Raw genomic sequence first — 22,339 nt, forward strand, 5'->3', positions numbered from 1 at the left:
TCCATATACATTTTTAGAAGTAATTTAACTGACAAATACATCTCCTTATGTGTTGTAATATTGCTATTTTTAAAATCCTGTAAAAGTTATGCCTTAATAATGAGAATTACCATGTCTCAACTATTACTAAGTGACCCCTGTGGCCCTGGAAAACTGATTCTATATTTGTGGAATGATAAATTTCTCAATTATGATAATTCCATCTTTTTTAATGTAACTTTTAAAAGTTCCTTTATGGCATTTCAGTTACAAATATGTTCCAATCTTTATTTTGCTCTCTAATATTTATTTGAAAAAATGAAGGATAATCAGTATATTTTACTTCTTGGTTTGTTGTCTATGAGAATACTTCAATGTGATTGGTTTCTTACACTGGTGGGCTCACTGTTTCTGGATGTCAGGAGAACCCATTGACTTGGCACCAGATTCAAATTAAGGTCAAGAAAGATGAAATCCATGCCACAGATATCTTTGTGACTTGTCTCTTTGAGGCTACTGACAAATTTCTTTGCCATGGACTGCAAAATCTAGGATGATGTTTAGTAGGATTGTAAATAATATTAAAGATAGACACAAATTTTGAAAATAAAATCGAGAAATCCAGTAGGCAGCAGTCTTGAGAGAAGATTGACTGAAGGTTTGCTGGAAATACCTTGAATAAGATTAATATTTTTTTCAAATTGATGCACAGTAGCACAAGTGTTAGTCCTTTTGAAAATGACTGGGTTGCTGAAGTCTTGGAACAATAAACTAACAAAGTTATCAAATAATTACTTCATAATCCTCAACCCAGGAGGCGGAAAATGAAAAATCAGATTCCCAGGAAAGGCAGAATGGAAAAAGGAGAGCAGTAGCAAATAACCTATTTTTGATGGACCAAGCTTCTGTGTCCATCAGGTGATGAAGGAGCAACACTCTGAAAGCTCATGATTCCAAATAAACCTGTTGGACTTTAACCTGATGTTGTGAGACTGCTTACTGAGTAAATAGAGACAGTGGAGGGATTGAGGTAGATAATAAAGAGATAGGGCCAGTTATTTTGAGAATACATTTGGTATTGATCACAAATCCGTGGACGATATCAGCATGGGCAGTATTTGGACAAGGAAGAGGAGGGGGCAGAAATAGATAGTTGGGGGAGCTCCTAATGAAAAGGTTGCAAAGAGATGGAACTGTTTTGGGTACAATCTGATAGATAAACATGGAATCATGCAAGGGATAGCCCCACTAAGTTGGGTAACATAGGAGAGGCTGTGAAGGAGGATAGTTTGGTTTTTCATGTCAAAGGTTACAGAGAGGAGAGATAATGCCCATGATTACAATCACAGAGGCTGCAATTTTTGACTGAGTGCCTTTTCAGTAATGTGACAAAGGCAGAAAGCTCATTGGAGAGATTCATTTGTGGAGTTGAGGAAAAATGGGACATGGATTTGGGAGAGGCCAGCATGTTCAAGAATTTTGGAGAAATAATGGAAATTGGAGATGAGGGTAGTTTTCAAGAACCAAGGGAGTTAGACTGGAGTTTCTGAGGAACTGGTTATGATGGCATTTTTTAACATGGGAGAGGGGGTGCAACACCTGAATTCAGGAAATAACTTACAATATTAGCTTCAAGAGAGGAAACAGGTAGTCAGCAGTTTAGTATAAATAGAGTCAAGGGAGCAGGGGAGTAAATCACAAGAGAGTGGGCAGAGGAGAAATGGAAACAAAATAGATTCAGAACTAGGGCAAGTGGCAGTCTAGAAGAAGGGTTTTGTGGGGAAGAAACAGAAGCAGAAAATTGGATGAATGGATGTGTTAAACTTAGTAACAAATTTATTCCATCAGCTCTTTGCACTTTTGGAAGGGTCTGGGACAGGGTTTATTACTTAAAACTCTGTCTGTCAAAAGCCTCCTCAATGTGTAACTCTTTAACCAACTTATCAGTCATGTTCCATAACTCGTGTTCAATCAATACTTATCCAGTTATTTTAATTTCTGTTTTGTGCTTTGGAGCATGTTAATATATTAGATGGATATCATTACTGTAAGAAAGGACATCATATAAAACTTTTTAAAGCGAACTTAAGTTTAAATTGAAGCAGACAGACAGAGGTTCAAAGAACGCTTGAAGAAATTAGGCACAGCTCTTGGGGCTAAAGGGATCAAGGGATATGGAGGGAAGCCGGGATCAGGAGATAAAATTTAATGATCAAATCATAAAGAAAATGAATAGTGGAGCTGGCTCAAAGGGCCGAATGGCCTTCTCCTGCTTCTATATTCTGTAGAATCACAAAGTCTTGAATCACAAACCCACTCACCTGATGAAGGAGCAGTGCTCCAAAAGCTTGTGATACCAAATAAACCTGTTGGACTTTAACCCGGTGTTGTGAGACTGCTTATGTGCCCACCCCAGTCCAATGCCGGCATTTCCACATCATCTATATTCTATGTTTCTTGGGAGAGAAATTTGGTGAGAAAGTGAGCTAAGTTTATTCTTAACAAATACAGGCTTATGTAAGCCAAATGGTCTCTTGTTGCTAAAACGTTCTTATTCTAAATGGCCATTTATGATGTCAGACGACTCCTCAATTGAATTCTAGTTTCATAACTCAATACAGCCATCAATTTACTGATACATAAGTTGACCATTACTCTCTTATTTTATCCCTTGCCTGATAGGTCTTAGTGCAGATTCTCCAATTCGCAAGATAATGGATGCAAATACTGATTCAGTCAATGAGCAACTGACACAATATGCAATCCAGCTGAGTATTGAAGAGAGTATTGAAGCCAATAATAACTCAACATCTCAGTATCATGAAAGGTAATTGATGCAGAGCAGAATGTGACAAATGACTTCATTTCTCTCTCCAGGTACCACGATCTAAGAAGATGTTAGTGACAATGAACTTCCATATATTGGTCCATGGTTATGCTTGGCAAAGTGCAGCAGTGGTCTGCCATTGCCTTCCACATGTGGCTGGTCAGGATTCTCTCCTGCTGTTACCACCTGCCACAGGCATGCATTGGCAGGATTTACAAGTTGATATTCAATCTGTTTGGCCATAGTAACAATGCATCTTCCTTAGCCATTAAGTCTTGGAGTTGGACAAATACCTAGAGCTTTTGACTCAGAGGCAGGGACACTGCCACAAGACTTCATTTCATTTATCTTAAAAATGTAAAGTAGCGAGTAAGGGTGAGTGATAGTTATCCAGGTTGGAGAAAGATAGAAAGCAGTGCTCCACAAGAGTAAATATTGGATCCACTATTATTCCTAATTTACATTAGTGATTCAGATTTAGCAATAAGCTGCTCAATATTAAAAATTGCAGATATTACCAAACTTGAGGGTGTGGCAAACACTGAGGAAGAAAGCAACATAATACAAAAATATATCAGAAAACTCGTAGATTGGGCTGGGCAGCTAACTGTCAAATGGAGCATTAATATAGGTAAATGGGAGCTGGTTATCTTTGGGGAAACCTAAATCAAATCTTGGAAAATAAAATAAGAGACTGAATGAGTAGAAGACCAAAGGGATCTCGGGATCCGGTGAAGCAATCGTTAAAAACAGGTCAGAAGATGCCAGTATAGAATTCAAAAGAAGTGAAGTTTTGTTAAACTTGTGTAGAATCACGGTCAAGTGGCATGTAAGAGTACTGTGCACAGTTCTGCTTTCCATACTATAAAAAAGGACGTAGAAGCATTGGAGAAAGCGTAAACAATTAAGAATGGGACCAGAACTGAGAGAATACAGTTTTTTGAAGGCTTGAACAGATTAGTGGATTGTTCTTTGGAAAAGAGAAGAAGACTTAAACAAGAGATCCTAAAAATCATACATTGGGTGGACAGGATAGAAAGAGAGAGCGTTTTGGAGAGTTCAAGGCGAGAGACCATAAATATAGGATAGTTACTAATAATTCAACAGGGAAATAAGGAGGAATTATTTTACTCAGAAAGATTTGAATATGGAACTGGCTACCACAGGTAGTGGGTGAGGCAAATTTCTTAAAAACCTTTTTGAAAGGAAAGCAGACATGTACATGAAAAGAGGGATTGAAAGATAAGCTGAAAGGCAAAAATGAGATGGATGGAATGGAAGGAGAATTGAATGGAGTTTTATTACCAGCAGAGACTAGTTGGGCTGAATGGCTTGCTTCTCTCTTGTAAATTCTATGGCCAGAATTCTCTGGCTGTTCACATCAGCAAGATTCTCTGGTCTTGCCGGTGGGACACCCCCAGCCATGGGTTTCCCGGCAGAGTGGGGTGGCTTCAATGGAAATTCCCATTGACAGTGGTGGGACCAGAAGATCCCGCTGCCAGTGAACGGCACGCCACCTCCCACTGCCAAGAGAAACGCTGAGGGGAAGCCAGAGAATCTTGCCCTCTGTAACCATTTTTATCAATCCAGAAACAGGACCTCACTCATCTTGTGCCATTTCATTTATAGGTTTTTGCCACCCAGCCAAGAAAACAGACAAATAGTGGAATCAATCAGGCAAGGTACAGTGTCTGGCCCACACACCATGCATATTTGTAGTATTGTAGTTCTCGATAATATGAACATATGAATGAGGAGCAGGAGTAGGCCTTTTGAGCCTTTGAGCCTGCTGCACCATTCCATATGATCATGACTAACAGTAAAAGCTTTGTGATTAATTTTTTCTAGGAGAAATCTTCACTCTACAACAGTTGATAAAACATAAATTCGCTTTTGATGAAGCAGATGAGAAGGGATGGTTTCCATTGCATGAAGCTGCTGTCCAACCCATTCAACAAGTGCTTGAAATTGTACTGGACTGTGAGTTAACATTAGAAACCAGACCATAATGTTTTAATAGAAAGACATTGATAAATGTCTTTCTATTAAAGTAAAATACAATTCTCATCACACTGCCCTCCCTCCCCCAGCCAATTTCTTGAATCTGATCCCATGGATTGTGATCATCCTTCAGTTTCTTCATCCAATTGGCCGTTATTGATGTGTGACCCTTGGCAGTGACAACAGGGTATCATGCTATAGAGACCATTGCAGCTTACCTAATCCCAAATGCAATGGATACCCATGCACCCTCACTTCAAACAAGGGATGCTAGTTATGATTGTGGAGTAGAATTTGCATCAGTTTTTCCAAGGGATGTTGAGGCCGATTACAATACTAACATTGAGTCCAAAACACATATAGAAACATAGAAACATAGAAACCTACAGCACAAAACAGGCCCTTCGGCCCCATAAGTTGTGCCGAACATATCCTTACCTTTTAGGCCTACCTATAACCCTCCATCCTATTAAGCTCCATGTATTCATCCAGGAGTCTCTTAAAAGACCCTATTGAGTTTGCCTCCACCACCACTGACAGCAGCCGATTCCACTTGCCCACCACCCTCTGTGTGAAAAACTTCCCCCTAACATTTCCCCTATACCTACACCCCAGCACCTTAAACCTATACAGCCTATTCAACTGATCTGCATCAATGTCTAAGATCCCCACAAGCCTCCTTCCATCATAGAATTTCATAGAATTATAGAATGCCGACAGTGCAGAAAGAGGCCATTTGGCCCATCGGGCCTGCAGCGACAATCCCACCCAAGCCCTATCCCCGAAACCCTACGTATTTACCCTGCTAATCTCCCTGACACTAAGGGACAATTTAGCATGACCAATCAACCTAACCCGCACATCTTCAGGCTGTGGGGGGAAACCGGAGCACCCAGAGGAAGGCCACACAGACACAAGGAGATGCAAACTCTGCACAGACAGTTACCCAAGGCCCGAATTGAACCTGGGTCCCTGGCGCTGTGAGGCAGCAGTGGTGATCACTTGCCACCCTCCTTCTTCATCTACCCCAATCAGCATAACCTCCTATCCCTTTCTCCCTCGTGTGCTTATCTAGCTTCCCTTTAGCTTATGGTATTCACCTTAACTACTCAATAATAGATTAACAACTGCCCAGCTAGCAATAAAGTCAACCAGCATGAGAAAGGATTGAGCTTGGGAATGCTGTTCATTACCTGGCTCACGGATCATATTCTACCTCTGAAAAAAAAACACAATTTTAATTTAAATGTGACATTTTCCAATCAATTGGGATATCATTATTTGACACCTCTAATTGCACATATCTGTAACTGTCACCCCTATCAATTTGCTGTGAGTATCATAAATGCTGTGGTGTCGTTTTTACTGGTATTACATAGAGGTCAAAGTCATTGCTAAATCATGGTAGTTGAGTCTGTTCTGTGAATGTTCTTTATTGTACATTCGTTCCCACTCAAGCTGATATGAGTCTATACTCATCAGTGGGAATTGTGGTTAGATGAAATGGCAGTTCAGTGTATAAATGTATCTATTTATGTTTCTAAATCGTTAATTGTAGCATCGTATAAAACAATTTGGCAACAGAGGACCGAAGATGGGAATACCCCACTTACTTTGGCTGCTACTGCTGGAATATTAGGGAATGTGCAAGCTCTTTTGGAGAAGCGGATCTGTCCCAATGTCACTAACGACCGGGGAGAAACACCGCTACTGATTGGTAAGTAGATTTTTATCCCTTTTGAATCTTAGTTTGTTGCTTCCCATCCCCTTCTCTCCTGACGCCTTGCTGGGGTATGGATTAAATGCTCAGAGAGGGACACTTCAAACTCTAACCTGATTGTGTTCTCACCTAACATCCACGCATGAGCACTGCTGGCAGGACAGTAAGGTTGATTTACCTTTTAATTAAAGCTGACAAGAATACCCACCAGAATTAATATCTACAAATTGGGAGGCAAAAAACACAGTCATTTTATTCTTTCACTGAAGTAGGAACTCCATAGAAAAAGTACAAATGGTCATTTGCATTGCTTCAATAGAGTTTCCTGCTAATCTTCTGTCCAAATCAGATCATGAGAAGCCCCATGAAGTTAAAGTTTATTTCTTACTGTCAGAAGTAGACTTACATTTACACTGCGATGAAGTTACTGTGAAAATCCCTGAGTCGCCACACTTCGGTGCCTGTTCGGGTAAGCTGAGGGAGAATTTAGCATGGCCAATGCACCTAACCAGCACATCTTTTGGACTGTGGAGGAAAGCGGAGTGCCCGGAGGAAACCCACGCAGACATAGGGAGAATGTGCAGACTCCACACAGACAATGACCCAAGCCAGGAATCAAACCCAGGTCCCTGGTGCTGTGAGGCATTAATGCTAACCATTGTGTCACCAATCACGAGAAGCTCCACTAAATTCCAGGTGGAAGTAGGGAGCCAACATTTCCTAAACATTTCCATTGAGGCGAAGTGGATTTACAAAGAGCCCAGGGATCCAGTTGACCCTGGACTGTGTGAGCACTGTATAAAGCAGGTTTGACCCTACACTGAGTTTATGATTAATGTGACGTCAAGCCAAAATGTGTTGAGATAACTTCTTTCTGTGACCGGGCTCTGACACTTGAATCACACTACCATTATGGACCTGCAATCACTTCACACCAGTATTAAACTTTGAATGCAAAAACGCTCTTATGTGAAAAACTTATTTCTAATGTTAAGGCTAACCACCTTAATAAAAAATATATCTCCAACAACCTATGTCAGTACAGATCAAGATTGTTATCAGGACACTAGCACCTTATCATGTGTCGTAACATTCACCCAAGAAAAATAACAAATGGATCATTATTTTGGCTTTATCAAGAATGAGCTTGCAGTCGGTTACAATTCAAATTCTCTGTTCCAGGCATGTATGTACTAAAATAATACCATCAGCAATTGCTGTGCTGAAATTTATTCCATGTGCTGTGCCATTTGAAATCCCACGGGATTTAAATGCAGCTGCTAGTTTTTGAATGGAGACCCTGTTCTAAAGATGCGGTGTTGTATTATTGCACCTGTCCACCTCAGAACATGATATTGAACAACTTTGGCTGAGGGATCATAAACTATTGACATACTGTGAAGACAGTTTAGAATATGACAACTGGAAAAGACTTACCAACTGCGGAACAATAATAAGTGTAAAGGATAGCATTAACTCTCCATGCTTATTCTCAAACCTGCCACAATTATGACAAAGTACAGTTAAAAGGGTTAACTTAGTGGAGAGATTTCTGGCAGGTTTGGATTCTGGGAAAGCCTGATGTCTTGAACTTGAGGGATAATTTGCAGACCAAATCCACAAGTACCTCAGATAGCATTGCTTAAATTTTTGCATTTGATTTTGTTTTTTATTTTCATATTAGTTTTAAAACAAATTTAATGAAAATTGTCAGACAGCATCAGTGACGCAAATCACACAACACACGTTTTCCGTGTAGAAATATTTTTGTCAGAGAGTTCAGTTTGCAATCATCTATCATTAAATGGTTGATGTGAGGCTTTTTGCCTCTTTGTTTTCTTTAAGGTAAAATGCTCGTGATGTCGTGGAGGGTTGTGGAAAGTCATTTAGTGGATCATACAGCATTAAACCCATTGAGGGAATTCAGTGACCATGCAATGTAAATGCGAAACTCAAACATGATTGAAAATGAGGTGGCACGGTGGCACAGTGGTTAGCACCGCTGCCTCACAGCGCCAGGGACCCGGCTTCAATTCCAGCCTCAGGTCACTGTCTGCGTGGAGTTTGCACGTTCTCCCTGTGTCTGTGTGGGTTTCCTCCGGGTGCTCCGGTTTCCTCCGGGTGTTCCGGTTTCCTCCCACACTCCAAAGATGCGTGAGTTAGGTTGATTGGCCATGCTAAATTGTCCCTTAGTGTCAGGGGGATTAGCAGGGCAAATACGTTGGGCCCGGGTGAGATTGTGGTCGGTGCAGGCTCAAAGGGCCAAATGGCCTCCTTCTGCACTGTAGGGATTCTATTGATTCTATTCTATGAAAATGGGATTGCATCAGAAATCGCACATCAAACCACCTGCTGATAATTACTTGCATCCAATGTCTCAACTAATTTCTTGAAAAACTCCTTTTCTTTCTAATGCACTGGCCTCTTCCGTTGTGCAGGAAACGTTTGAACACTGTGTTGCAGAGACTAAAAAGTGACTTGAATCTTTGACTCTGGACCGGAAGCACTTTGCTCGGTGCCTGAACTGGAAGTGTTACCATCCTTCCTCCCCAACAGGTTACAGTGGAATGAATTGCTATTCATTGAATCTATTTTTGAGACTTTGCATGGTCCACAGAAAATTATGGATCATAACTTATGGATTTATTATTCATGTAATCATTGATTGGAATAGGTCCTGCAGAGAGTTTTGGAAATTAGAAAACCCTTTCTTTCAGGGTAAATCTCCTGCCTGGTGGAATGGAGCCTTGAATGACAAAAGTCATTCCTTGTGTTCAGCTGTTCTAACTCATAACTCTTCAATTGATGTGTTCTTACTTATTTATAACCATTCCTACAACCTTGTATTTGCATTGGAGTCACCATAAGAGATCACTAAAGTGAATTTGTAAATCACCCAATAGAGGGCAATCTAGTACAATAGTTTCAATCTCCAGCCTCTGTCTATGGATATCACCATCATCTAAACCCCATATAAATTAAAGCACTCAGAGCTAAGTAAGGAATCGAGCTATCTCCTTTTCTCATAAGGTACGTCATTGGCAAGCCCTCAATATGGAGTAAGATTGTTTCTCAATATAACATTTGAGATTTAAGATTTGCCATGCCTTTGAACATTTAGACAATTTAAAGCAACAGCCACAAAGCCAGCTAACACATAAAAAGCAAATTGATTCTACTTTCAGCCTCTTCCTTATCAATAACCATCAATGGAATAATTTTAGACAGAATGGAGACTACTTTGCATACCTATTTGGGCAGCATGGTGGCACAGTGGTTAACACTGCTGCCTCACAGCGCCAGGGACCTGGGTTCAATTCCTGGCTCGGATCACTGTCTATCACTGTGGAGTTCGCACATTCTCCCCGTGTCTGTGTGGATTTCCCCCGGGTGCTTCGGTTTCCTCCCACAGTCCAAAGATGTGCGGGCTAGGTAGATTGGCCATGCTGAATTGCCCCTTAGTGTTAGGGGGATTAGCTAGGGTAAATGCATGGGGTTATGGAGGTAGGACCTGGGTGGGATTGCGGTCGGTGCAGACTCGATGGGCCAAATGGCCTCCTTCTGCACTGTAGGATTCTATGATTCTATTTCATAAAGTAAAAAAATGCAACATTGGCAAACATAGAATATCAAACTGAAACTGAGAGCTTGGGTTGGTTGTATTCAGACTTGTACTAAAAACAACTAGGATATATATGATTATTCCACATCACATCTTAACATCCCCTTTGACAAAGATTTTAAGGCACAATTAAGTGCTGTCATCACACTAAGTACTCAACGAGAATATTTGGGATTGGGATGAGTATTCACTGGTCCTTTAAGACTATGCTCATGGAGATTACGTTTCAAAGTCTATATGAAAGATAATTTGAGGGAGGAATGCAATAAAAAGATGAATAACGGCCTCAATCGTGACTGGGGCTGATTTTGTAAACAAGGTGGGGGAAGAGATTTGGTCTGTGCAATTTTAATATTGCAGTATTTGTCTTTTTTCCAGCACATTCCCTGCCTAGAAGCCAGCCTGATTCACAGGGATGGTTCCCTAATGTCTGGAGAATGCCACAGACCAGGAGGAAGTTGAGGAACTATAGCTGAGTTAGTGGGAGGATGGTGTGGGAGTGGGACGAGCCCAGAAATTGAGGGTGGTCAGTGACCCTGGGGCAGGGGAGAGTCTCATCGTGGAGGGGATTAATGGTCACAGGGAGTGCGGCTCAGTGGTGGTCAGGGAAAGGGATAAGCTTAGTGAGCTGGGAGGAAGCATTCCTGCTGCACCTGGCCCACAGAGTATTCCTACTCTCCCTTCAGGTCCTGGTTTGCAGCCAACCAGGGTTAAACCCGGACAATAGATTACATCAGAAACAGGCAGCCTAATATCAATATTTGATGACCAAACCATTTCATGAGGGAGCCTATAGGAGGATGAAGGGTGAACTTATAGAGATTTATAAAATCATGAGGGGCATAGATAAGGTGAATAGCCAAGGTAGGGAGTCCAAAACTAGAGGGCATAAGTTTAAGTTGAGAGGGGAAAGATTTCAAAGGGACTTGAGGGGCAACTTTTTCACATAGAGGGTGTTGGGTATATGGAATAAGCTGCCAGAGGATGTTGAGGAGCTGGGTACAATTACAAAGACATTTGGACAGGTACATGGATGGAGAAGATTTAGAAGGATATGGGCCAAATGCAGGCAAATGGAACTCGTTCAGTTTAGGAAACCTGGTAGGCATGGACGAGTTGGGCCAAAGGGCCTGTTTCCGTGTTGTATATCTCTATGATTCTATGACTCTAAATTGGAAGCTTTGTCACCATCCTACCTCAGTTAAAATCTCAGAGATTCTCTTAAAATTTTCACTCCTTATCTGACCCAAATTAACTCATTTTTTGGATGGCTAATATTCTCCCCAGTGTCTGTGAGTGTATTAGAGCACCTTGGGCTTCCAGTTACCGTCATTAACCGCAGGCTTTGCTGTCACTGCTTCTTACCTCATCAAGCCTCCTGAAGTGTGATGTGACCTTGCACCATCTGTTCATCTGTTAGGAATCCTCTATATATTTATTCCGTTTCCACTTCTCTTTCAAAAAAGAAGTTTACACTTCTTGTTGTGTTTCTTGTCTGCTCTTTATTTCTAAGCTGTGAGGAAGAATTCCCTCGACATGGTATCATTGCTGCTACAACATGGGGCGCTTATAAACCGGCCCTGTGTTAGGAGGTGGACAGCAATGCATGAAGCAGCCAAACAAGGACATGATGACATGGTAGCACTGCTGCTGAGGAACAGTGGGAGTGTTAATCAGAAGGATGGGTATGGAGTAACTCCTGTTGCCATTGCTGCTGCATTTGGGCACTGCAGTGTATTGGAGCATCTCATTCATAAAGGTACCATCAGAAAAACGCACTTCATTAATATGATCTACAGAGGAATGTAAGGTGACATTCATCCCCTTGAGCTTGCACTGCCACTCAATAAGACTGTGGCATATTTTCAACTCTACTTTCCCACTCTATCCCCTTATCTCTCAATCGCCTCATATTATTGAAAAAGTATTGATCTCTGTCTTAACAATGGTCAACAAACTGAACACTCATCCCTCTGGGGTAGAAAAAAATCAAAATCCACAAACTTCTGGATGAGGGAATGTCCCTGTAATGATGCACGCTACAGACTTCATCAGGAATGCCAAGGGTATTTATTAACAAGGAAAAACTGTACAGAGGCCAGCAACCTCCCACCCCCATCTTCTGGCTAGAGAGAACTCTACCCTCTGGGGTGATCACCCATTCTCAGTCCCAATTGGTCCTTCAAGCCAGTTGACCCGTTGACCCTCTTCTGCTGTGCTGCCCTTAAGGAATCAATCACCACAGTCCCCTGACTTCAGTACTAAATGGTTGATCCCTTATCCTGAACTCTCCAGCCAGAAGAAGCAATCTTTCAGTTTCTACCCTGTTGAGTTCTCTGAGAGTTTCAATGAGATCACCTCTCATTCTTCTAAATCACCAGAAGCTATAGGCTGAGTAACCCTTTACATCCCTGAAATTAATCTAGTGAGCTTGAAGGAAGTGTGACTTTTATTCAAGTTGTTTATTTCAACATGGAATGCCTTCTTTTGTTTGCAGGAGGCGATGTGCTTGCTCAGGCGGATGACGGTGCCTCCATACTGTTTGAAGCAGCTGAAGGTGGGAATCCAGATTGTATCACCGTTCTGCTAGAGTATGGAGCCAATCCCAATGAACCTGACAATGCAGGTCACCTTCCAATCCACAGAGCAGCACAGAAGGGCCACTACTTGTGAGTAATATAGCAACTCATCAAATCGCCAGGCACTGAAAACAATACCCTGATTTGGCTTGGCTGGTTACTGGTCATTATGAAGACTTAGTGGGTCTTACCTCTGATGGCTCAATGAGTTCATTCAGTCAGTAGCTAGGCCATGCAGATTCGGAAGATTCCAGGCTTGGTTTGTGCTTGGTAAACAGGGTAGAAGGCCTATTTGGCCTCTTCTCACTTGTGCTAACGAGCTGTAATTTAGCACAACCTCCCACTTTTGGTCGCTAACTAATCACGCCTGTTGCAATTGCACTTGGCAGGTGAAGTCAATGTGAAGCCTGACTTGATGCCCTATATTCGAGTAGCTTGTTGCAACTCAACATCAAAGCTCACATTTAATAACTGATCACTGGGCAAAGTACCATGAGGACAAAAAAAAACTAGACGGAAGCTAGGTGACACATTCAGCAGAGGCAAATGTGTAGAAGCTAGCAAAGAGAAGCTAAATTCATGGATTAGTGAGCTATGTGAACAAGAATCCTAACTGTATCACTGGTTGATGACTATCATTGATAAGTAAAGTGTCCATAGAGCTTGTTTGTACAATAAAAAACATTAGTAATAGGAAAATGTATGATCCAGTTCCTTGTATTCGATCATTTATCTTTTTATTCCATTAATATTTGAAGAAACTGCTTTTGGTTTTTGATCTAAAAATGAGCCAGAGCCAGCTTGCACCATTTTTGATGCAATAATATCATATAACTCTCAAATGCATTTCAGGGGATATCTCTAATTATGTCATGGGAAACAAGGATAAAACAATTTGCTAAACCCTTTATTTTATAAAAAACCATATGTTGTTTGTTCGCTTCTCCTTCACCTTCTAAAAAGCGCTTTGAATCCAAGTTAAGAATCAAACTAATTTGATCGCCAGATTGTATCTGAGACTGTGAATCCTTCAGCAGAAGGCTGCTCAGCAGGTCAGGAGCTTGTAACACTGGACGCTATGGACTGAGAGCAGCCAAGGACATCAGATTGGAGGTCAGCATGTACACCTATCACTAATTTCTTGAGAAACAATAATCATGAGTAACATACATTTATTTACATCTTCATTTTACAGTGCATTACATGTTTCACATCGCAAAGGAAATTGAGCAACAAAAGGTTTAAAATTCTTCCCTCCCGACATGTTGGGATAATTTTAATTCAACCCACTGGATGCAAAGTCCACGAGATTGGATTGGATCCTGGTTTTATATCTCACCTGGTATTGATTCGTTCACCCAAATCTTGATGCCATTCATGCTGTCAGGATCTTATGGTCCTGCCAATGGTGCACCCCTGCCGTGGGTTTCTCAGCAGTGAGGGGTGCATTCAACAGGAAACCCCATTCACAACAGCGAGATCATAAGATCTCACTGTCAGCGAGCGGTGCATCTCCCACCACCGTGAAACACACCACGGAGAGGGAGGAAAATCCCACCTATTGACTTCAATAGAGAGTAAAATCAGACAGCACTCAACTCAAACCCATTTGTTTCCTGACAGATGTGTGAGGTTAAAATTTGCTTGCATACTACTTGAGACAGGATTTGATGGTTGTTGGCTCCCTGACTCCCTGATCTATTGATCTCAATGGATTTGGAGCCTTTGCTCATCCCACAGAAAAAGACCTGAGACAGGGTCAAGCACCGTTGGCACAATAATCTTAATCATCAACACCAATAATACCAACACATCTTTTTAAGTATGTTATAATCCTGGACCAGATTCCCCCAAGATTTTGGTGTGATCTGGTTAGGGACCAATAACTTGTTGGTTAAAATAGTTTGAGACCCAAGGCACTTGCTCAGAGAATCAAGTTACAGGATTCCATGGGTTTTGAACATAAAATAAACTATACACAGCCAATTAACATATCCATTTTGTACTCTAACATTCAGGATTAATATTGCTACATAAGACTTAACAGGCAAACTCTGGTTGAACATACTCTGGTTGAATAAATGGAAGATGCAACCAAAACAGAGCAGATTTCTCAGCAACATATCCAGATGTCAGTAAACACTGAGTCAATCAATCTCATTGAAACTCTTGGGGGAATTTTCCCATCCCACCCACCACAGGAATCGTAGCAGGCTGGAGGCAGACCACGCAAAGATCCGTTGACCTCCGGCGGGATTTTCCGGTTTTGGGGCAAAAAATCCCATCCTCTGTCTGTCTTAAGAAGGATTCCAGTCTTCACCTTTCAAAGATGTAGCCTTGAAGATCTCTCTAAAAGTTGCTCCCACTCGAGTTGCCAAAATAACTGCACACTTCCCGGGATTCAGTCTTATCTCCTGAGACTCTGTTCCCCTGGATATCCATGTCTGCACTCCAGCAGACTAAGCAACACACACTAAGCAAAACACTACTGCTCCAAAAGATTACTGATGCTGCAGTGGCCTGAACTTTCTGCTGCCTTCTCAAATCTCCAGGGCACCTCCCAAGCCCTGCTTACTTAAAACCTGCCAGTTACAGTACTTCTGCATGGACCCTCTCTGTTTGCTTCTCTCCCTGGTGGTCTCCACCAGTCTCCTCCTACCAGTAGCTCATTCTCTGGTTCTCTCACTTTAACTGGGATCCCTCCCTGTCCCCTCTCCCTGGGTTCTCCTCTTGGGTTCCCTCTTTAGGACCTCTCCCTGTCTAGGACTCTTCTAGGACTCTAGAACTCTTCTGGAGTTCTCGAAGAGTGTCTAGAACTCTTCTCTGATGTGACCCAAGAGCAGGGTGGTTTTTTGCACTTTTTTTTCCTTTCTTCATGCGGGTGTACTGGACCCTTCTCCTCAACCCAAACAACTACAAAGCATATGCATATGCACTGAAACTCCCAAGGCCTTTTGGAACTCAGAATTCCCAATCTCTGCCCAATGACAAGATAAGTTTGGATCTCATAACATGAGATATTGCAAAGAGAAGAAAATAAAGCAACAGAAACATCAACCTTTTGATATAAAAGAATGGATGCCTGGGCATAGTCATAAGACAGTAATCCTGTTAACTGGCATCAGATGACCTGTCTTGTGTGTTTATATCTGTCACTTGATCTCTAAGTTAAAATTAAAATCATATTATACTAAAGCATCCTTTCTTCAAAAAAATCAATTGTCCCTTTTGACAAATGGTTTATTTGTTTTGGGGTTAATTTCTGTTCTAACAGCGATTAGTAAGGGGGCATGGACTGTTTGTGAGATGCATGTTATTGGTGAGTAATAGTGTTCACAAAAAAACAATTGATGCAACACTGCAGGCCAGCGAAATAAATTCTAATAAAGCACTGAGATTTCTTTCTAGGGGTATCTAAAAGGACTGATGTTATATTAGATTTATATAGCTCTCTGGTCAGGCCATGCTTAGGATAGTATGCACAGTTCTGGTCTGCATACTATAAAGAAAAGGACATATGAAGCACTGCAGTGCAAAAGAGATTGCAATGACTCAGGAAGCCTGACTGGAAAGGAACTTAGTTTATTACAGAATGCAAAGTAAAACCACTGCCATGGTGTACACACACTAATCCCTGCCTGAGACTACAGTTCAGAAGGCCCAGTCCTGGGCCTGCCTTATAAAAGCCTCAGGTAATGAATTCCAGCTGCCTGTTAGTCATTGCCTGTTACCAGGGGAACTCATACTCAATGAGCCCCACGGGGAGATCAATCACTGATTGCCCATGGACATCCTGGGGGTTATCGCAGAGATTTACAAGAATGGTACCAGGACTGAGAGCTTATAGCTTTTGGGAATGATGGAAAAGGTTGAGTGTTTTTTTTCTTCAGAGGAGACATGATGGAGATTTTAAAAATTATGAATGGAATGTCCAAGGTAGATGTGGAGAGAATGTTTCTGCTTGTGAGAGAATCCAAAGCTAGGGGTCATAAATACGAGATAGTTACTAATAAATCAGTAGGGAAATAAGGAAAAATGTATTTTCTCAGTGAGTGAGTAAAACATGGAACTCACTATCACAGGAAGTGTTTAATGTAAATAAGTTAGAGGTGAATTAATTTCAAAAGGAAACAAGGTTAGCCTATGACAGAAAGGGGAACAGAAAGACTGAGATGAAGTCAATGGAACAGGAGGAGACATGTGTCAAGTATAAACATTAGCACGGTCTTGGGCTGAATGGCCTGTTTCTGTGCTGTATATTCTATATAATCTAAATATCATTGAGACATCATAGGGGCGACACGGTGGCACAGTGGTAGGGGTGGCACGGGTGGCACAGTGGTTAGCAATGCTGCCTCACAGTGCCAGGGACCTGGGTTCAATTCTGGCCTCGGGTCACTGTCTGTGTGGAGTTTGCACATTCTCCCCGTGTCAGCGTGGGTTTCCTCTGGGTGCTCCAGTTTCCTCCCACGGTCCAAAGATGTGAGGGTTAGGTTGATTGGCCATGCTAAATTGATCCTAGTGTCAGGGGATTAGCAGGGTAAATATGTGGGGTTATGGGAATAGGACCTGGGTGGGATTGTGGATGGTGCAGACTTGATGGGCCGAATGGCCTCCTTCTGCACTGTAGGGATTCTATGAAATCATTTGCAGTCAGTTGTCAGGAAATTCCGTTGATATTGAAAAGTTTAATTCCTCAATTCTTTCTGCACAGATCTAAATTTAATTCCTTTATAAATCCGTGTTTGATGCTTTATTTCTATCTGCAGGGCTCTGAAACTTCTCATTCTAATAACTCGGAAATCAGCAATAAAGAAAAGTGGGATAAATCCAATCCATTCAGCTGCTGATAGTGGCAGTGCCCAATGCCTTGAATTACTGATTGAAAGTGGATTCGACGTTAATGCACTTTTAGATGAAGAAATAGCCGCAAGCTATGATGACAAGCGGAGAACCGCCCTGTTTATTGCTGTTTCCAATAATGATATCGCGTGCACTGAACTCCTGCTGAAGGCAGGGGCAATACCCAACAGAGATCCATTGTCCTGTCTCCTTGTGGCAGTAAGAGCGGGGAATCATGAACTGGTGCGCTTGCTTCTACATCATGGTGCCAATGTGAACAGCTACTTCTTGCTGGTTAATGACACCTACTTTCCCACTGCTATCCAGTATGCCATAAATGATGAGATGATGCTGAGACTCTTGCTCAATAATGGCTACAATGTGCAGATTTGCTTTGACTGCGTGCACTCTGAGAGCTCTGGGAGGTTTCTTCCCTGGTCTATGATTGAACCAAGGTCCTACATCACCTCCGTAAGTGACCCACTCCTGGTTCGTAATGCATTCAAAAGGAATTATAGAAGATTCTTTCAGAATGAATTGGTTTTGCAATGCGTCTACATACAATGACACCAGTCGCTGGATTTCAAAGTAATTTGGTGCACATGGAGTGTTTGAAAAGTTCCTAACAACAGGATAAGTTTTAAGTTTATTTATTAGTCACAAGCAGGCTTACATTAACACTGCAATTAAGTTACTGTGAAAATCCCTAGTTCCCACAGTCCAGCGCCTGTTCAGGTACACTGTTCAGGCACGGCTTTGGACTGTGGGGGGAAACTGGAGCACCCGGAGGAAACACACGCAGACACGCAGATGTGCAAACATAACACAGACAGCTGGGAATCGAACGCGGGTCCCTGGCACTGTGAGGCGGCAGTGCTAACCACTCTGCCACAAGGTGAAAGAAAGAAAAATTAACTTGCATTCATAATACATCTTTCATGACCGAGAATGTCCCAAAGTACTATACAGTAAATTAAGTGCTTTAGAATCATTGTCACTACTGTTATAAAGGAAAACACAACTGCCAATTTGCATAACCTGCAATTAGATAAATATTGGTTTAATATTTTAACGGTGGTTATTGAGATTTAATAGTTGGCAAGTCACCAGGAAAATTCCCCCACTCTTATAATAGTGCTGCAGGTTCCTTATATCCACCTGAAAGGGAAGAGAGGTATCTTATCTAAAAGGCAACACCTCTGACGGTGCAATACAGCTTCAGCACTGCACTGTCAGTCGGGAATATATGCTGAATTCTCTGGAGTCAGAACTTGAACCCACAACCTTCTTTCTGACTCAGGTGAGAGTTTGAGCACTGAGCCAGGGCTGACAACTGATGAATTTGCTTGTCTAGGCAATAATGCACTGCAGGTGAACTGATGTTGTTAATATTCCCTGGGGATGGCTTGGAATGAGCTGGTTCAGGATTATGCTGCTAGTCTTGGGTGGCTTCAGATTAGCATCCCCGGTGAAGCAATGTTTGTGAAAGCAGATTTCCCCAGACATTCTCAAATAGATGTTACCAATGCATAGGTGAGGATAGCTGTTGTCAGAATGCATTGTGCAATTAACTTCCCTCATTTCCTCTATCATATACATCATCTTCTGTCGTGTAATGGGACAGGAATGATGAATAATCCTATAGTAAAGGATTCTCTGGGGATGAGCGATCATAATATTCGGGAATTTCAGAGTGATAAATTTGAAACTAGGGTCATAAGTTTAAACCAAGCCAGTAAGAGAGTTCAAGTTTGCAGAGGAAGATTGGGAAATTAAATTCAATTTAGCGCTCACTGCTTAAAGCTAGTCTGCACCTCTTAGTTATAGGTCCATTTACCTGGGACAGGTGCTGGAAGTGACTGGGGAAGAATATGCGACTTCAGGAAGAGTGGCTGAAGTGCAACAAAGGAGAGAGCAGGCTCTGACGCAGCAGCGAAGGCCTTGGTGCAGAAGATGGAGCAAGGTCCACTATTCACAGTGTGACACTAGGCCCTCCATACTGACACTGCGAAGGCATGGGAGCAGATAGCTTGTCACAGTCAATGTCAGCTGTGTAGCCTCAAGGACCTGGATGCAGTACTGTAAGAAGTTCAACAAGTTCACCCAAGTAGTAAAGGTCAGTGAATTCCAGATCTCACCAACTGGGTCACTGACCTCACATTCTATTCATACACACTCCCATCACTCACCTATCAATAATCTCAATCAGGACCCAGAACACACTTCACCTCATCCTCACACATTTAACATTGCTCCAAGCCTCACACCCACATCTCAGAACTGTCAACCATGACAGTCACATCACCCAAACACATTGCACTACATTCACTGGCACACTGCTTTATCTCTTGCAGGACAATGTGTCAGGTAACCAGAGGAGCTGCGGCTAACCAGTAGGTAACAGACCTACTCTTCACCTAAATGGAGGATATGGTACTGGCCATCAGTGGAGCAGCCATGATGGAGGCTATGATCAGCATCAGGGCTGAAAGCATGGAAAATTAGAGTACGTTCATACCTAATGTTCCTTCTCACATTCCACTCACCCTGACCCAACAATCTCCTGATTTAGAAGCTGGAGATACTGCCTCCTCTTCCAAAAAAAAACCCCACCCCCTCCCTCATCCCACCCACACACACACACACCACAACCTTACCCTTGTGGACAAGCAAAAGTAGAAGAACAAGAGGTGGAAGAGCAGAAAGACCGCGATGAAGATGAAACTGCACCATTAGCTCTGATGTTCACTGTACAGAGAATGGCACTTTAGAAGCTAGCTTAGAGGATAGGTTAGAGTTGGTGAGCACATGGTGAGACACCGGGCACAAGTGACCTGCATCTGGGACAAGGGGCAAGTCTAATATAGATACCAACTTGACAGAGGGTGAGGTTGCACACAAGGTTTGCTCCAGAGGACTCAGATGAGGATTCTGATGTGGTGGCAGACAGAGAAAAGCTAATGGGTGTGCATGGGTGGGCTTGGTACATTGCCAGGACTGCCAGAAAGCCTGTGGCTGCTATCAAAGAGCGGAAAGGAATCTGACACCAATTCTGCATAGGATTTTGTGTAGAGCTTGGAGCTCATCCTCTGCAGCATTGAAGTGGTGGATAACTCCAGTACTACATTTATGGAATCTATCGTGTTGTACCATCTCATGATCGCTGGTTCAGCATGCATTGCCGCACAAGCAGAAACCATCCAAAGTAAGAGTGTTGCCATGGAAGCTCTGATTGCTGCAATGCAATGGCAGCCTCCTAAATACTAAGAATGCTGCCCTCACGGTGGCACGTACCAGTCTTCAAAAGGGCTTGCAGTGTTTCACAGCAATCCAACAATCCGTCCTCCAACCTATTGCTAAGATTGTTAAAGTGTGCCGGAGGGACTGGCTCAGCTTTTGTAGAGCCGGTCTCTGCTGTTCTCTCTCAGGATGACAGTATTTGTCCTCCAATTAGTGCCGCTTTGCCAGGATCCCACTGTTGCCTGTGTGCCAGCTCAGACGGCTGCCACACATGCCATGGTAGTGCAGTCTGAAGCCAGGCCTTCTAGGGCTGGAGGTGCGTGAGGTCAACCTGGAAGGCCACCTACTGCAGAATGGATGTTTAGCTGTGAGATTGAGACAGGGCCTCAGCTGGGACGTTTAGATCAAAAAATACACTCTGAGTCAAATCAGCACACTGACTGACATCATTATTTTTTACCCTGGATACTTCTGCCACTCACTCCCAGCACCTGCACTAACACCCTCACCAAAATGATGTCTGGCACAGCAAGCACCAGAAAAGTGCATGTGCAGCAAGAGATATTTTAAACCCAAAATGACACCTGCAATGCTGAAAATATTGCAAATGAACTTTGTCAAAAGAACATAAGAAAAATTGTGGGGAAGGGTCTGAAAGTGAGGAACTTGAAATAATACTCGTTTAAAAAAAATGTTGAAAAAATTCATGGAACTAAAACCAATAAGTCCCTGGACTTTACGGTCTTCAAATTAGGGTTTTCAAAGAGACGATTGAGGAGAAAATGACTGTGTTGTTTTTGATCTTCCTGAATTGCCCGTGGATTGGAAGGTTGCAAATACAACCCTGCTTTTAAAAAAGGAAGGAGAGAGGAAACAGGGAACTCTAAGCCAGTTAGCTTGACATCAGTATAGGAAAATGCAAAAACATATTATTCATTAAGGACATGATAACAGGACACTAGTAAAATCATAATATGATAAGGCAGGGTCAACAGATTTTATGAAAGGGAAATGCTGTTTGATAAATCTGTTATAGAGTTTATTGAGAATGTATCAAACAAGATAAATAAGGGATGTAGGATAATTAAATTTTCAGAAGGGATTTGATAAGGTTCCACACAAAAGGTTCTTACATAGATTAAGGATTGATGGTAATATGTTAGCCTGGGCTGAGGATTGGTTACTGGCTAGAAAACAGTAAATAAGAATAAACGGGTCATTTTCAGGATGGTGAGGCCTAACTTGTAGAATCACAGGTCTCAACTGTGTACAATGTGTATTATTGACATAGATGAGGAGACTGGATGTCGGATATCTAAGTTTGTGACTATATAAAACTAGGGAAAGTAAGCCAGTAAGAAAGCAGTAAAGTAAAGTCGCCATAGCCCCAGATGACCATAGACTACTCTCGCCTTTGAAGGGGAGAGCTGACTGATGGTGATTTAGCTTGAGGATCACCACACCTCAGGCAAGGTTGAGAATAACCCAGCTGGTATGGGAATTGAATCCACACCATTACCTTTGCTCTA

The 22,339-nt window shown here is 42.1% G+C and overlaps 1 protein-coding gene across 2 annotated transcripts in view; it reads left to right on the forward strand.

The window, feature by feature from the left end:
* Window positions 1-22,339, forward strand: part of asb15a (ankyrin repeat and SOCS box containing 15a) — a 34,092-nt gene that overhangs the window by 2,767 nt on the left and 8,986 nt on the right. Inside the window, exons 2-8 of one of the 2 annotated variants that reach the window (XM_078220151.1) lie at window positions 2,662-2,806; window positions 4,436-4,488; window positions 4,655-4,786; window positions 6,366-6,524; window positions 11,663-11,908; window positions 12,647-12,818; window positions 17,498-18,041. In XM_078220151.1, the coding sequence (XP_078076277.1) occupies window positions 2,694-2,806; window positions 4,436-4,488; window positions 4,655-4,786; window positions 6,366-6,524; window positions 11,663-11,908; window positions 12,647-12,818; window positions 17,498-18,041 (1,419 nt within the window). In that variant the 5' untranslated portion in view covers window positions 2,662-2,693. The remainder of the gene's footprint in view (window positions 1-2,661; window positions 2,807-4,435; window positions 4,489-4,654; window positions 4,787-6,365; window positions 6,525-11,662; window positions 11,909-12,646; window positions 12,819-17,497; window positions 18,042-22,339) is intronic. The other variant, XM_078220152.1, reaches the window with a different exon arrangement.

This window comes from Mustelus asterias, chromosome 9 (genome assembly GCF_964213995.1).
Source record: "Mustelus asterias chromosome 9, sMusAst1.hap1.1, whole genome shotgun sequence".
NCBI lineage: Eukaryota > Metazoa > Chordata > Chondrichthyes > Carcharhiniformes > Triakidae > Mustelus > Mustelus asterias.